Source organism: Sciurus vulgaris (genome assembly GCF_902686455.1).
Source record: "Sciurus vulgaris genome assembly, chromosome: 2".
NCBI lineage: Eukaryota > Metazoa > Chordata > Mammalia > Rodentia > Sciuridae > Sciurus > Sciurus vulgaris.
Genome location: NC_136462.1, coordinates 190,549,185 through 190,565,080, shown reverse-complemented (window position 1 = coordinate 190,565,080; position 15,896 = coordinate 190,549,185). Strand labels below are relative to the sequence as shown.

The window sequence follows — 15,896 nt, the reverse complement described above, 5'->3', positions numbered from 1 at the left end:
GTAACCCCCCAACTTTGGAGATCCCGCCTTCTCAGATAAAGGGGCACCCATTACTCATCCCTCTGAGGCTCCATTGCCCACATTCTTTCTGGGGGAGGGGGCACTGGGGGTTGAGCCCAGGGGCTCTTTACCCCTGAGCCACATCCCCAGCTCCTTCTGCTGTTTATTTGAGACAGGGTCTCACCGAGTGGCTTAGAGCCTTGCTAAGTTGTGGAGAATGGCCCTGAACTTGCAGTCCTCCTGCCTCGGCCTCCCAAGTTGCTGGAACCACAGTCATGTGCCCCCGTGCCTGGCCTTCAGCCCCATTCTGAGAAACGTATTAACCACACCTGGGAGACTCATAACCCAGGTTCGGTCCCCCTCACCTGTACAATCTGCCACCCAGAGCAACCTAGCACCCACCTCCAGGAGTTTTGCCCCCAGTCCTGGGGTGCCATCACTCATTTCCCTAAGGACTGCCTGGGTGGGTCTTTCCCCCATAGCCCCAGGACCAACGGTCCACGCCTGAGAGGTCTCACATCCACACTCCATGGGGACCCATTGCTATGTTTATAAACATCTGTCATCCACTTTCTGAGAGTGTTACATGAACCCTTGGCATGTCTCCCACACTGGCAGCCCACACCCCCAAGGATTCATCATCCATACACGTTTAGCATCCATTACTGTCCCTTGGGCCCCAAAGTCACATAGAGAGGACAATCCACTCCACATGCCAAGGTCCCTCTGCCCTGTGACTGGGGGACCTCCCAGTGCCAGGAGGTGGGGTTGAGGGAGTAAGGTGACGGCAGCCATGCTGAGGGTCAGGGGCACCCAGCCTGGGCCACCCTGTGCCTCGACAGACCCAGAGCTGGCAGCAGCTGGAGGCTGAGCCCGCCAGGGTGACCTCACCTCCCGCTCGCGCTCATTCTTGGTCAAATGCATCTGCTTGAGGATCTGCGAGCGCTGCTCCATGACCAGTGTCTTCTCGTAGGTGTAGGCCGAGATGTCGCTCTCGTGCTGTGGGCAGGCGGGGTGGGGTGAGAGGAGCGGGAGGAAAGTGTGAGCCCCAGGTCAGCTGCAAGGCCCAGGGCAGGGAGGTGGCCCCTTCCTCCGGCCGGCCAGGGCTTCCCTGCCCACGCCCTGGCTTCACTACTGGTGGTGGAAGGCAAGGTTGGAGCGGAGAGGGCAGCAACCTAGGACAGGAGGCAGCTCAGGACCAGGCGGGGAAGACGAGCGAACGAATGAGTTGATCAATGAGTCGCCTGGTGAATGAAGAAGACGTGACAGAAAGAACGAAGGGCCGCACGCAGGAATGAGAGGGGCAGGAGTGAGTAGATGGGTCCATCAGTGGATATGAGGGTAAATCAGGGAACACAAAGAGGGAGCGGACAGAGGAACAAGGGGCTGGACAGTGTGACCATGAGGAACACACGCTCTCAAGCCAGCCTGCCTGGGTTTGAATCCTGGCTCTGCCACTTACTGTGTGTTGTGGGACAAATTACTTAACCTTTCTGTGCCTCGATGCTCTAATCTGTAAAAAGGAAATTCTGATAATTAAATCTATCTCATTGGTTGCTGGGAGAATTAATATATATGAAATGCGTAGAACGACGTCTGGCGCGTAGCCCGAGCTTTATGAGACAAGCCGGTTCTAAAAGGAGCGAGGGATGGGTGGATGGACGGAGGGGTGGACACGAGGGCACATGTGTGAGAGGCTGAGACGCGGATGGGGGCGGAGCCAGCACCCTCTGCTGTGGGTACTGGGGCTGTCCCAGGTGGCGCTGGGGCCAAGAGGAAAGAGGCCCAGGCACTGCCGAACTTGCAGGAGCCCCGGGGACTCACCATCTCCACCACCTCCACCTCGGCGGTGATCCGTAGGTGGTACAGAAATGTGGTCAGGTCCTTCTTCATCTGGATGCTGTTGTCGTCCATCTGGGCCACAGTGAAGATGCGCATCTTGCACTTCCGCCAGACCTGCAGCGGACGGGTACCCAGAAAGGTCCAGCCGGGACGTGACGAGAAGACCCCGGTCCCTCGACCTTCCCTCCCACCCCTCACACACTCGCGGCCCGAAATCCTCGCCCTCCGGGGCCGATCCCGACGGGTACTCCTGCGTAGGCCTGAGGTCCCCGCGAAAACGTCACTCGCTGTCCTTTACAGCATGCGCTCTAAAGGAGATGCCACCCGTTCCTCACCTCCCAGTCTGAAGCAGGGATCAGAGCCCTTTCCCGGGAGTTTCCAGGGGAGGCCCGATGTGGAGGCCCGACGTGGAGGCCCGGCGGCTCGCACGCGCACCACACTCACCTCGTGGAGGCCCGGCGGCGCGCACGCGCACACACTCACCTTGTGGTGGCGCAGCAGGAAGGGCAGCAGCATGAGCATGCCGCCGTCGTGCACGATCCACCACACGTCTATGCTGCCCTCGGAAAAGCGCTCGGGGTTCCCAGGAAACATGGACACGTTCTTGGTGACCAGCAGGGCCAGATGGCCAGCTGTGGTTTCCCGGACCAGTTCTGGAGGAGCCCAAGGAAAGAACCAGACAGGGAAAGGGTGACTCTTGTCCCCAGCCCGGCAGCAGCTAGAGGCCTCCTGGCACCCAGACTCTTCTCTTTCCCATTCCACCTGGCCTTGGTCTTGGACTGAGCCGTCAGAAAGCCAGCATCTACCTGGTCTTGGTCGCATAGCCTTTGAATCTGAGAAAGTCCCTCAACCTCTCTGGACCTCCGCTGTCCCACCTGTCAGATCACAGTGACCACCACCTACCCTTTCTGATTCTTAAGAACACACCATGCTTGGCCTCACTGGATATCAAAGGAGACAGAGCCGCTTTCAGTGAAGAGTGCAGCCTCTGGGGTTGTTCAAACTTAGCTTCTCAGCTGCGTGACCTGGGGCAAATTCCTTAATCTCTCTGTGCCTCAGTCTCACACCAATAGAGATGAAAATGCCTAGTCCTCAAAGGACCCTTATGAGATTGGAGAAAGCCACTTGTCTGGCAGCAAAATGCATGCTAGAATGTTAGTTATTGTATTGCTATTTCCAGCTGTCACCAAGGATTCTAATGCTCAGAGAGGGTGAGTCATTTAGGCACTATCACACAGCCAGGAAGGACCACAGTTGAGATGTGGAGGACTCAGTCACTGTGACTTCAAGGCTGTAGCTCTTCCCCTGCTCTGCCCTCTTTCTCTCAGGGTCTGGAAGTCAGCAGGAGCCAGGGTGGTCTCATTCACATCCGAGTCCCTAGCACCTAGCAGTGGCTGGCACATGCCAGCCTTGGCCACGTCAGCTGCATATGCCAAGTGACGCTTGTTGTGCTGGGTCTGGGAAACTCCTCAGGCCCAAGAAAGCAGAACCCACCACCTGGCCCCGGCCCGGGCCTCCGCAGTGTTACCGATGAAGTTCCTCCATGTCTGATGATCTTCCTTCTGCCGCCAGTTGCGGGGCCAGCCGACCAGCACGGTGTTGTGCTGCAGACCCCCGAGGCCCCCGGACTGGATCAGGTGGGACACGCCGTCCCGCAGGTTGGAGGAGATCACGACCTGGCAGAAGCCTTTCACCTTCTCTGCCTCCATCAGGCGTCGGATGGACTGGGGGTGGGGAAGGACCAGCCTCAGGCCTTCCTGGCCCTGGGCGAGGCCCCTGCAGCCTCCCTGCCTCTGTCCCTCCCCCCATCCATCCCCATCTTCCTGAAGCTCAGCTCCGAGCATGTCGGGCTTTGGCACAGAATCATGCCTCACTGCCATCACCCGTGACCCCATCCCTGCAGATCCTCCATGTGCCCCACCCTTCCCACCACCCTTCTTGGCTCACAGTCCCCTGCCCACACCATCCCAGCACATCCCCTGCCCCTGCCCTACTCAGATGTCACTTTCTTCAGATAGACCCTCCACCCAGGCTGAAATCAGACTGCTCCGCATGGCCAGATGGTTTGTTTTAAGAATTTGGGGTGGGGAGGGTATTGGGGATTGAAGAAAGGGGCACATTACCACTGAGCCGCATCCCCAGCCCTTTTTATTCTGTATTTCGAGACAGTCTCACTATGTTGCTTAGGGCCTCACTAAGTTGCTGAGGCTGGCCTCAAACTTGCAATCCTCCTGCCTCAGCCTCCTGAGTTGCTGGAATTATAGGCATGAGCCACTGCGCCCAGCCTGGCAACAGTAGCAGAAGGATAAGCATTTTAAATGCACATTTAACCTGCATTATAAGCGGAAAGTTCTTATTATTCCCATTTTATCAATGAGGAAATCGAGGCTTGAAGAAACAAAGACTTGCTTAAGGACACAGCTAATGTTAACCTGGGACTGAAGACAGGGAAGTCACTCTAGACCCCACTCTCTCGACTGCTGTCCTGAGGTCCTGCAGAGGGAGGTTAATTTCCATCCCTGCCACTCCCCACTGTGACCCTGGGGAAGTCACCTAGCCTCTACTCTTCTCTGTCAAATGGAGGTCATGACAGCCACCTCACCTGTAGCAGGGAGCATTTCAAGACGGGAAGCATGAGGTGCTCAGTGCCCTGCCTGGTGACCCCGGCCCTGCCTCCCTCCACGGTCCTTTGCCCTGACAGTCCTCATCGACCGCCGATGGTTCCGAGGGCTGCTGTGGACATCCCTTCTCCCGCCAGCCTTGGCCTCCCGGAGGGCTGGCACATGCTCTTAGGCACCTCACCGGCCCGAGCCTAGCCGGGTGCCGGGCACACGGCACATCCGCAGCCGCCACATGTTGGACTGCACTGGCCAGCGAAGCCTCCAGCTCTGGGCCCTGACAGATCGGTGTGAACGGCTCAGCGAGGCAGAAACAGCAACTGTCACAAGCCATTAGGGGCGCCCCTCCCCGCCTGCCCTCCCTGCAGCCCTCTTCCTGCCTCCACTCCCGCCGGGGCCTTGAGGGGAGAGAGGCCCCATCACCGGTGGAAGCCAGTCTCCGGGTTCGCACTGCCCACTGGCTCCACACAGCTCTTCCTGCACACACGGTGGCCCTAGCCTGCCCGGATGCCGCTCGGAGGACGCGAAACGTGGACAGGGATGAGCACGTGACAAGGAGCCACAGACCCCTTCGGGTCCTAACTGGGCTTTGTGACTTTCACCAAGCTGCTGTCCCTCTCTGGGCCTCAGTTTCTTCCTGGGCCAGATGTGGGTACTCACCACGCCAACTTCATGCAGGGTGGGGGTGGAAAGGGTCCACGGATGTGAAAACAATTTGAAATATTTGTACTTTGGCAGAAAAAGTCTGAGGTAGGAGTCGAGCAGTCCTAATGTGAATCTCTGTTTTCTGTCCTTAGATAACACCTGACTGCTCTGTGCCTCAGTTTCCTTATCTACAATATGGGCCCTTCGGGTACAGTGGGCTTTGGTTTGGTGGGTTGAATTCCAAGGAGCTCGCTACCTGGGCCCTCGGCCTCCTCTTCTAAGGAAGAAGGCGGGAAGCCTGAGGCCGACCTGGTCCCCAAGGTCTAAGGGCGGAAGGCAGAGGGGCGGAGCCTGTCTTCCGGAGTGTGCCCGCCAGCGCCACCCCACCAGCGCCCTGCTCACCTCCTCTGCCCGCTGGGCCTGGGGATGGTTGTCCAGGAAAGTGCCCTCGAGGACTGAGCCAACAATAGTCAGGCCCTTCCCCGCCTTAAGCTGGGAGGTCAGCGAGAGCAGCTGCGGGTGCACCACGTTCTGGTCCTGGTCCACGCGCACCAGCACCAGCAGCTGGGGCCTGAAGAGGGTGCGGGGTCACGTGACCCGTGTCCCTCCCGGCCAGCCGCCCGCCACACACCCATCGCAGTTCCCTTGCCCATTGTCCTCGGTAGCCCACCCCCTGTGCCCCACCACCCCGTCTGTCTGGACACTGAACCATCCATTTCTCCAGCCATCTCCCCAGTGTCCACCCGCCGGCCCCCACCGCCCATCTGTCCATTCACCTCGCTCATCTCTACCCGCTCAACCACCCACTCACCTACCTTATCCTCAGTCATCCGTGCACCCAGGTTAATTCACCTGTGCGTTCTTCACCCCACACCCACCCACCCCCGGCCATTCACACACCCCCCTCCGGTGCTCGCACGCACACGCATCCCGCCTCCGTGCGCCTGTCCACTCCGTTCCTCCCAGGCACCCAGTCCTCCGTCCCCTGAACAGCACCTTCCGAGACCTACTCTGAACTAGACCCTGTGCTGATCGTTGCGAATTCAGACAAACAGCGTGAAGCCCTGGTGTCCGGAAGTCCCAGCTTATTCAGCGTGGGCAAGGACGAGCAATAATGTCCTGGGCACAGTTAGAGTTCTTGCCTTACTCTTGGCAAAGTGGGACCTAGGGAGGTGAACGAGGGGCCCGGCCTGCAGAGCAGCCAGGTAGAAGGCACCTGGGCTGAGAGGTGTGCAGGGAAGGTTCTGGCTGCAGTTTTGCCTTCTGTGACCCTGAGGCCCTCACTGGCCCTTGACCTCCGTGCAGAATTGTGAGCTTGCTACCTCCCAGAGACTGGGAGGGCCCCTGCCAGGTGTCTTGTGTTCACAGATTTTGGAACAATCTGCTGAATACGTGGTCAGGAGGCCGGCAAGGTGGGTGGCATTTGGAGAGCAAACGGAAGTGATCGGGCAAGGCCACTCTGCAGCAGAACCAGTGCGCGGATGAGTCTGGCCCCGGCTCCCATCCTGCCCCCGGCCCCAGCGCCTCACCAGGCGCCCTCCTCACTTGCCTCCAGTTCTTGGTGTGCGGGGGCCCTTCCTCCAGGCGCAGGAGGGCATAGCGCGCGGCGCTGAGAGACAGGCCTCGGATGCCGTCGCCCCACTCCTTCTCCGCCCTGGGGGCCGGGAGAGGATCTCGTGAGGCCAGAGATCCCGGGAGTGGCAGCGAAAACCGTCCACACAGAACTGGCCGCCCCAGGGCTTGGGCATCCCTCTGTCCTCTCTCAGGCTCAGAAAGGGCAGCAAGTCCCTCCAGCCGGCGGCCTCCATCCCCCTCCCCCCACTTCTCAAAGCCCCGGGCCCATCTCCCATCTCCCAGGCCCACTCGGCTTACCTGCGCCCTCCGCTCATCGTCCAGTCACCCTCCCCCCTGCCCCTCGGCCCTCCCAGCCCCCACTCACCCGCGGTACTCGATGTACTTGTAGATGAGCCCGGCAATGAGCATGGCCACCAGCGCATAATACCAGGAGCAGATGAACATGAGGGCCAGGCAGAGGCTCATGCCCAGGAAGGAGAGGGTCCTGGACAGTGGAGAGAGAGCAGGCGTGGGCAGTAAGAGGCCAGTGGACCTGGGTGACTTCGGCCAGTTCTAGAGCTCACACGGGTGGCACCATGAGCTCCTGGGGATGTGGGGCCTTCTGGATGGACAAGCAGCCACAGACAGGGCCCCACTCCCGAGTCACCAGGCCGTGCCTGTGTGCCTCCGCCCGACCAGACAGCCCCAGCTAAACGGTTGAGACAAGTCTCTGAAGAGGCCACCAGCAAAGTGGGAACGTGGGGAGGGGGGTTGGCAAGTCCCAGGATGCTACTGTCCTGGGTGGCCTTGTGCGGAACTCAGTTTCCTCTTTCTAGAATGAACAGGGTCATTCCTGCAGTCCTACTGTGGGCATGAAAAGCCATAAAGTGAAAGAACAGCGGCCTCCTTGGACTGAGGACCCTCCCTGTCCTGGGCAGAATGCTCACCAGAACCCCAGGAGAGGGCACAGGTGGCAAGCCCCTCTCGCAGCAGAGACAGAGGGGCAGAGCAGCTGCACGGTCAGCACGAGATCTCACAGCTGGGAGGGACAGTCACATTTTGGATTTGCATCAGCTGCTCTAACCTCTGTGCTATACCACAAGGCGCTGAACATTCCGGACAGGGAGGATAGCGCTGAGCTGCTCCCAATTGCGTTTTACTATTATCATTGGTTACAAGGAGACCCTCTCTGGGATCTTTCTCACGCTACTTGGGCTACTTGGAGAATATGGGATGTCCTATTCAGGTTTGGGGTCCTGAGACCTGAAGGAGCTGGTCCAGGGGAGAGGAGGTCGTGTGGAGGTAAGAAGTGGTTGAGGGGGGTGGCCTGGGGGGAAAGGGCACCCACCAGTGGTAATATCGAAAGCGTGGCCTCCAGTTGGGTGTCCTCAGCAGCGTCTGTACCGCACAGGCCAGGTTCACAAACATGTAGCACATCAGGAAGAACCTAGAGCACAGAAAGCCTCCAGGAGCGACCGATGCAAAAGGGGAGCAGAAACAAACATGGAGACATGGGGAAGAATGGGAGGAGGGGCATGTGATCGGAATGGGTTCCAAGAAGGCCCGAGGCCAAATCCCCACCTAACACACTGAGGTGTCCATAAAACAAAGGACAGGCTTCTAAGACCACAGGAAAGTTCCTGGGGTAGTTAAAGTGCTCAGGTGCCTTGCCATGGGTCACGACTGGAGGATCCAGGTAGAGGGACACAGGGAGCAGGGGAGGCCCGAGCCAGGCACGCACATGGACAGGATGGGGGCCACCTCGTCCAGGGAGGCAATGAGGATGCCGATCTCGCAGATGCAGGCAGTCAGCAGCAGTGCCCACGTCGGCTCTCCATTGGCCTTGCCATGGCCAAAGACCTGGGGACAGAGTGGCCATCATGGGGGACTGAGACCACACAGTCTTCTTGTCTCTCCCTCAGTCTTAGAAAAGAGTGGACTGGAGGCCATGGGGAGAGGAGGCTGCATTCCCACCCTCTAGGACACCCCGGGAATGGCCAGGTCTTGCCCACTTGACATTGGCACCCCGGTGCAATGAAGCTCCAATGACCCCTGATGTGAAAGGAAGCCGGTGGGCAGATGGGAGAGGGGCTACCAGGAGGCCGGCAAGGAGGCCGGCAAGTGACCAGGACTCATGCTCCATACAGTTTTTTTTAAGCACCATGGAAAGTCGCCTTTTCTTGCCATTTGACTGCTTCTCTGAGTCCCCAACCAACAAATGGGCCCAGGGAGAGCCATTTATTTTTCCCCTAAGAGCAGAGAATTCCCCCCAAGATGGCACTGACCAAAATCCAAATCTCAAATAAGGCCACCCCTTCCTCTTAGTGCAGTGCCAGGCAGAAGGGCCCAGGAGCAATTCTAGGCTGCCGGTGGCCCTGGAGGCCAAGTGGTCTCTTCCACAGCCACCAGGCAGGGGCCTGGCCAGCTGGCCTACTGGGCAGGGCTGCTCTCCTGCCCACACTGACCTGCAGGAAGGGCACTATGCCATCCCGAGAGATGGCCTGTAACAGACGTGGGGCCCCTGTGAGGCTCTGAAGCCCAGCCCCACAGGTAGAGAAGAAGGAGCCGATGACAATGACCCAGGGAGATGGCCAGGCCAGTGTGCCCACCACCAGGTTTCCATTCACAGCTTCACCAAACCTGGAAAAAAAGCAGTAAGGGAACAGAAGATGCTGAGTGAGCAATGCCACCTGGATTTCCAGGGTGCAGTCTCCCCACACCAGCTGCAGGGCTGACCAAAGCCTGAGGCTCTGCAGGGTCAGAGGAAAGGCAAGGCCTAAATATCCTGGGCACTTCCTGTCTGTGTGTAACCTTCACAGATCATGTAACCTCTCCAAGCCTCAGTTTCCTCAACTGTAAAATGGGTATAATTACGAACCTATTTCATAAAATGAATGAGAGAATTAAAGAAGACACAATAAAATGCTCACAGTGCTCACGATGGTGCCCAGAACCTGGCCCTAAGGTGATTCCAGCAAATGGCCCGTTGTGAGTACTATGTCATCCTGAGAAAATCTCTTAGCTTGTTAGGATCTCAGGGCCTCCGTGTGAAAAATGGGGTTCTGGCTGCATCATGTGGTGATGGCATAAGAATTAAAGACAAATATCTTCTTTAAATAGGAGACGCGAGCTGGGTGTGGTGGTGGGCACCTACAGTCCCAGTTACCCTGGAGGTGGAGGCACGAGTGTCACTGGAGCCCAGGAATTCAAGACCAGTCTGGGCAAGACAGCGAGACCCCAACTCACAAAAGGGGGGACACTGTTGAAGGACTCCAAGACTCTGATGAAGTGCTGCAGAGGGTGATCTGCTGGGACTCTTGCCATCTTGTGGGAGGTCTATGATTAAATGAGCTAGGAGACCAAAGTGACCTGGAACTAATTGGTGTAAAATGTGCAAAATGTCCATTTGGCCGGGTCGCTCCTCCATGTAACATTTTTCAAGGTTTCCTCCATTTTTAAAAACATAAAGAAAGCTTCAATTTCCTAGAATGAATGTCAAGCCTCGATCCTAGCTCCAGCCTCAGTCTCCAGCTCAGGGGGCCCCACCAAATCACCTTCCAGAGGCCAGGTGCCAGTGGAAAGGGACTCTATGATAGGACCTTGTCCCCGCTGCTCCTAGTGCACACACACCCTTAGGAACTGCTCCAGGGGCTTCGAACTACCCACAGCCACACAGGTCAGACACGCAAGTCACTTCTCCCCTCCACCCTTGTTCATGCTGTCCCCATTGCCTGGAATGCCCCTCCCCCACCTAGCCACCTAATTCATCTCTACTCAACATTGGAAGTGGGAAGGATGAGCGAGATGCACCCACCCTCTGTATCCATGGGGGATTGGTTCCAGGACTCCCCAAGGACACCACAGTCTGAGAGACTTGAGTCTCTCAGATAAAGCAACACAGTATTTGCACATTCTCCCATCTATTTTAAATCATCTCTAGATTACTTCTAAGACCTAATGCAACGAAGTCCTGTGTAAGTAGTTGTTCTGCTTGTTGCGTAGGGAATGGCAGGGGAGAAGGCCCCCCATGTGCGGCACAGATGTAATATTTTTCCAAATCTTTCTGATCTGTGGTTGCTGGAGGGTGCATAATACATTCCCAGCCCAGCGCTCGGAGGACTGGAGGCAGCCCCCGGCACAGTCCCACAGCGCCTGTGCTCTCCTTCACGGCCGTCCTACCGCTCTGCACTTGAAGTCTGCTTGCGAGTAGGGCTAGCACCCCAAAAAGCTCCCCTGAGACAAAACTGTGTGCTATTTATCTTTGCTCCCCCAAGAACCTGGACAGTGACCGACACACAGACATCCAAATATTAGATGAATTACTGAGTTAATAGATTTAAAAAAAAAAAAAAAGGAAACTATCATTATCCTAAGGGAAATGAGATATGATTCAAGCTTCTGAACTGGAATGACAGGAAAAAGACAAAATATAATACGGTCAGTGTGCAAGCAACCCAGCGACCCCCTCACAGGGGCCCCACACCCCTGAGAGGTGTGCTTTCCAGAACTCAGCCTCCTAGGCCCAGCCCTCCCCCAAAAGAGGTTTGACCCCAGCTCTCTCACTTACTTGTCCCGCAGGACGACTCCCTCGATGCAGGCCCCAAACAGGACAACAGAGCTGATGTCTGCAGCAGAGGATGAAGGAGAATCCCCCATGCAGAGGTCACCCCACGCCCCTCCCGAACCAGCCAGGAAAGGTGGCAACCTCAGCTGCCCTCCTTCCAGCCCTACCCTCCCAGGGTGACCCCAGTCCGGCAATGCAGGATACAGACAGCAGAGGTAGTGGCAATGGCCAGGATGGTCCCCGTGGGGATGGACTTCTGGGCATCCCGCAGGTCCCCAGAGCGGTTAGAGCCAGCCATGATTCCTGCAAATAGAAGAATAGCTCAGACAAGTGCCAGGGACACAGGAGACCAGACTGCCCAAGAAGCAAGGACAGAACGTGTGGTTGGGAACCTGGAACCTGGTCCCACAAACTGACTTGTGTGGGATCCTGGCCATGTTCTGGCCTTAATCGCCTCATTGTCCACTGAGGACTGAATTGGTGGCTCTCCTTACGTGATGGAGTTATCAGACTAAGAATTCTGATAACCCCATCGCTGACTCTCTCCTACCCATCCAGTCCCAGGCTGAATGCACCCGCTCCGAGCTCCCTTTCACCTGTGACTGAGGGGAAGTAGATGCCAACCAGCAGGGTGAAGTAGGAGGTCATATCACTGAAGACATAGGGGTGGTCCATGTCGATTGGAGTGCCATCTGCCAGGCCCACTGAGGGCATGCCACGCCTCTCCACGATCACCCCCTTGGTGAGGTAGGAGCTCCACAGGTTCTCTGTGGGCAGACAGGCTGCTCAGACGAGTCCAAGAGTCAGGGGACCAGATTTCTGGGGCCAGGAGGTGGGATGGGCCAGAAGTAATGATCAAGACCAACCACCTCTCTCTCCCTGGCTTGGCTACATTTTATTCCCAGCAACATGTCCTAACTTCCTGCTTCATGCTAGACCATGGATTTCACAGGCGAATCAAACCCAGTCCCTGCCCTCGAACCATCCAGTCTAGTGGGGTAGACACATAAAGACCTGACTCAGACTGACTCCATGGGTCCCAACTGATCTCATCCCTGCCCCCAACCTTGCCTGCATCTCTTATCTCAGCAGTGAGACCACCATCAATGCAGACGCCTTGGCCTTGCCTTCAACTCCTCTCACTCCCCCTCCCCACTTCAAAATCTCGCCAGCATCAGCCCATTGCCCTCCTTAACATCCTCACATGCCCTTCTCCTCATTCCAGGTTCGTCTGCCCTGACACGAGTGACTGGAGGGCTATCCACAGCACAGTAGGACGTCAGCAGCACCCGAGTCTCTACCCACTAACTCCCAATGGCACCTCTCCAGTTGTGACAACCAAAAACATCTCCAGGTATGACCAAATACCTGTTGGGTGGCAAAACACCCTGGTGAAGACCCTTTCCTATTTCTGCTGTTATTCCTCTAGCGCTCTGGTTCAGAAAACTGTCATCTCTCTGGGGGGCTCGAAGTATTGCCTCCCCCTGGCCCCGAGTGCCTTCAGAATAGAACCTAAACCCTCCAGTGTTGCTTCCAAGGCCTACCACAATCTGGCTCATGCCAGCCTCTCCAGCATCATTGCTTGCCCTCTTTCCTTTGCACTTCATGCCCCAGTCATACCAAATTACTCGTGGTTGGGAGGACACAACATGCTCTTCTGTGTCCGCAAGCGTTAAGCAAGCTGTTCTTTGCTTTGTAATTCCCTTATTCCCCTGGTATAACTAGCAAGTCTCTCATTTGTCCTTCAAAAATTGTCCTAAGGTGAGTATAAGAATCCACATCTCATCACCTGATACACGGGAATCCTCCCTCCCCTGAGAATTCTCCATTCACTGAACACACATCTATGTGGATGGTAATTTATTTGCTAATATGTCTACCCCTGTCACTAACTCCTTGGGGCCAAGGACTGTGACTTTGTTATTTTGTGTTACTAAGATTTAGCACAGTGTTAGGCGCTTAGTAGGTATTTAGTGAACATCTGTTAAAGTGGTGACTTTCTTTCCTACTAGTGGTGAGATAGTTTGCTCCATTTCACCTCCACCCCTCCATGAGGTTAGGACAGAACAGGGCCCAGAGTAGGTGCTCAATTAAAGCTGATTGAATTTAACTGAAACCCAAAAAGGGCCCCTTTATCCTGACCACTTAACCACAGTCCCTGCAGCGCTCCCTGGACACAGCCCTCTACCCTCCCCCAGACCTTTGATGAGGCCACTGGCAGCACCAGGGATGCCCTGGATCTCCGTGACATTGTTTCGGGTGAAGTACTCATCACAGGTAGCATTGAGAAAACGCGAAGAGCAGAAAAGGCCCCAGAGCCGCGTGGTCACTGTCTCATTTCCTTCCCAAGCCAGCTTGGCACAGACATCAAAGCCATGGCGAGACAGTGTGCGGTTCCCCAGGAGGCAGATCCTAGGGAGAGAAACAAGCTAGGAAGATGGCAGGGACACAGTCTCGCCCTGGCCTCACGAGGGAACCACAGGGGGTGCTTTTTAAAACACTGATGCCGGGGTCCTGTGTCCAGAGAATCTGATCTCATCTACATGGAGCCTGTGCACTAGCACTTGTTTGTTTGTTTTCAAAGCTCCCCAAGCAATTCTAAAACGCTGCCAAGGTGGAGAACACCATATCAGTGTCGTGCTGTTTCAGCACCGTGGACAGCAGCCTCCAGGCCCAGAGGGCGCTGTTACAGAGCTGGCGGCAGAACCAACGGGGACCTGAGCCCGGGCCCCTCTGCTCTGCGTCCTTTCCCATCCTGGAGAAGTCGTCCAACACCAAGGCTGCCCCATTCTTGGAGGCTGTCCTCTCCAGGGAAGTTTCCCCTACCGCAGTGTTAATTCTCTCAGAAGTCATTCCCATTTAGTTCTTCCTAAGACCACCCCACCAGCAAGCAGTTGGTCCTCACAAGGGAAGTTGTTGCCCTTCCCTTATAAGTTACCCTACCCCAAAGAAAACACCCAGACAAGGAGAGACCTCCCTCCAGAGAGAGGTTGCTCCCACCCCACACCATCCATTGGAGAGGCGGGGCGAGGGGGCTTGGCAGAGACTGTGCGCAGACTCTAGAACAGGGCCAGGGAGAGCTGGTGGCGGCGCCGTGGGCAGCACTCACGGAAAGTTGGGTGGGTCGAAGGCAGACTTGATGACTCCGGCATAGATGGCCAGGATGGAGAGGATGACACAACCCAGGAAGACCAAGGCGAACTTGTTCACATACTTGACACCCACAAATACCACGGTAGCCATGCAGGTAAGCACGCAGGTGCCATAGACACGCATGTTGTTCAACATGGCTGCTGCCTCTCCACTCGCATCTTCTGCTTTGAAGATAGCCATAGCTGGGAAGAGATAAGCCTGCAGGAAGCGGGCAGGGTGGTCAGGTGAGGGGCCCAGCGAGAACCAGCTGAGACTCCCCCGGAGAAATCATCTGAAGTGTGGGCATGGCGGTGGGGCCAATGGATGACGCCCGTCACAGCCCAGTGACAGTGGTGCACAGACTCCGGTACTGGGGGCATGCCTGTCCTGCAGGGGCCAGGATGCAGCCATTCAAAATGGCACTGCAAAGACATCAGGAGCAATTATTTGTTTCTATTATTTTTATCATTAATTACAATTATTAGTGGTTTACTGTTTTACTACTTCTAGTAGGAAGGTGGAAAGAAGTTAGATGTTCATTACTAGAGGCTGGATAAATGAATCATAGTCCTACATAAACTATGGAGCTGTTAAAAAAGATGACATAGGGTTAGAGACATGGCTCAGCATTCAGGCATGCATACAAGGCCTTGGGTTCAGTCCCGAGTGCATGCGCGCGCGCACACACACACATACATACACACACACAAATCATGGATTTGTATAGGCTGACTAAAAAAAGTTATACATGTTATATTAGCAAACTTACTTGGGTTTAAAATAAGAATGTTGTATGATCTCATTTTTGTAAATCTGTGAAGAGACATATATGTCTGTAGTGTGTTTGCAATACGTAAAAATGTTAACTGTAGTTTTCCCTGAGTCACTAAAATGTGGATATTTATTTCTTGCACATCTGCACTTTCTAAAATTTCTATGCTAAACACTAGTATGTTTATATACTTACAAAAGTTATCTTTACATTTATAGAAGAGTTTTCAGTTTTTCAGGGAGTTGCTTATAGTGTGAAGGTACATTTACAAAGATTGAATACAAGATCCCATACCAAAGCAAAAACTGGAAGAAAGTCAACCAAAAAACATTTTCTTTGGGTGACTGTTTTTCATTTTCTTTCTTTCTTTCTTTCTTTTTTTTTTTACATTTTTTCTTTAATATTTTTCCAGTTTTGGTGGATCATGTGTTTGTGTGTGTGTGTGTGTGTGTGTGTGTGTGTGTGTGTGTGTGTGTGGTGTGTTTTGCTGGGGACCAAACCCAACGCCTCATACATGCTGGGCAAGCACTCTACCACTGGGAGCTGGGAGCTATACCCCAGCCCAGAATTTATTTTAAAACACATTTTTAAATGTTTAATTTTGTTAAAGGCACAAAGGTCTGTTATTCTTCTCTCACCATTTGTCTCCTCGGGTCTTCTAGTCCCCCTTCATCCTCTCCATCCCTGATTTCTTCTCTCCTGCCCCTGAACTAGAGCTGTGCACCTTGAGTAATAGTTCTCCAAGGCAACGTGGTGTGTACAGTGGACA

At 55.2% G+C, this 15,896-nt stretch overlaps 1 protein-coding gene across 3 annotated transcripts in view; it reads right to left on the bottom strand.

The window, feature by feature from the left end:
- Positions 1–15,896, bottom strand: part of SLC12A5 (solute carrier family 12 member 5) — a 36,643-nt gene that overhangs the window by 4,178 nt on the left and 16,569 nt on the right. For all 3 annotated transcript variants that reach the window (XM_079127559.1, XM_079127558.1, XM_079127560.1), the window contains exons 7-21: positions 14,333–14,574; positions 13,424–13,635; positions 11,820–11,990; positions 11,428–11,526; positions 11,227–11,284; positions 9,125–9,299; positions 8,401–8,519; positions 8,008–8,106; positions 7,045–7,164; positions 6,655–6,759; positions 5,508–5,676; positions 3,371–3,566; positions 2,326–2,495; positions 1,825–1,956; positions 892–999 (exon numbers count right to left, since the gene is read on the bottom strand). In XM_079127559.1, the coding sequence (XP_078983685.1) occupies positions 892–999; positions 1,825–1,956; positions 2,326–2,495; positions 3,371–3,566; positions 5,508–5,676; positions 6,655–6,759; positions 7,045–7,164; positions 8,008–8,106; positions 8,401–8,519; positions 9,125–9,299; positions 11,227–11,284; positions 11,428–11,526; positions 11,820–11,990; positions 13,424–13,635; positions 14,333–14,574 (2,175 nt within the window). The remainder of the gene's footprint in view (positions 1–891; positions 1,000–1,824; positions 1,957–2,325; positions 2,496–3,370; positions 3,567–5,507; positions 5,677–6,654; positions 6,760–7,044; positions 7,165–8,007; positions 8,107–8,400; positions 8,520–9,124; positions 9,300–11,226; positions 11,285–11,427; positions 11,527–11,819; positions 11,991–13,423; positions 13,636–14,332; positions 14,575–15,896) is intronic.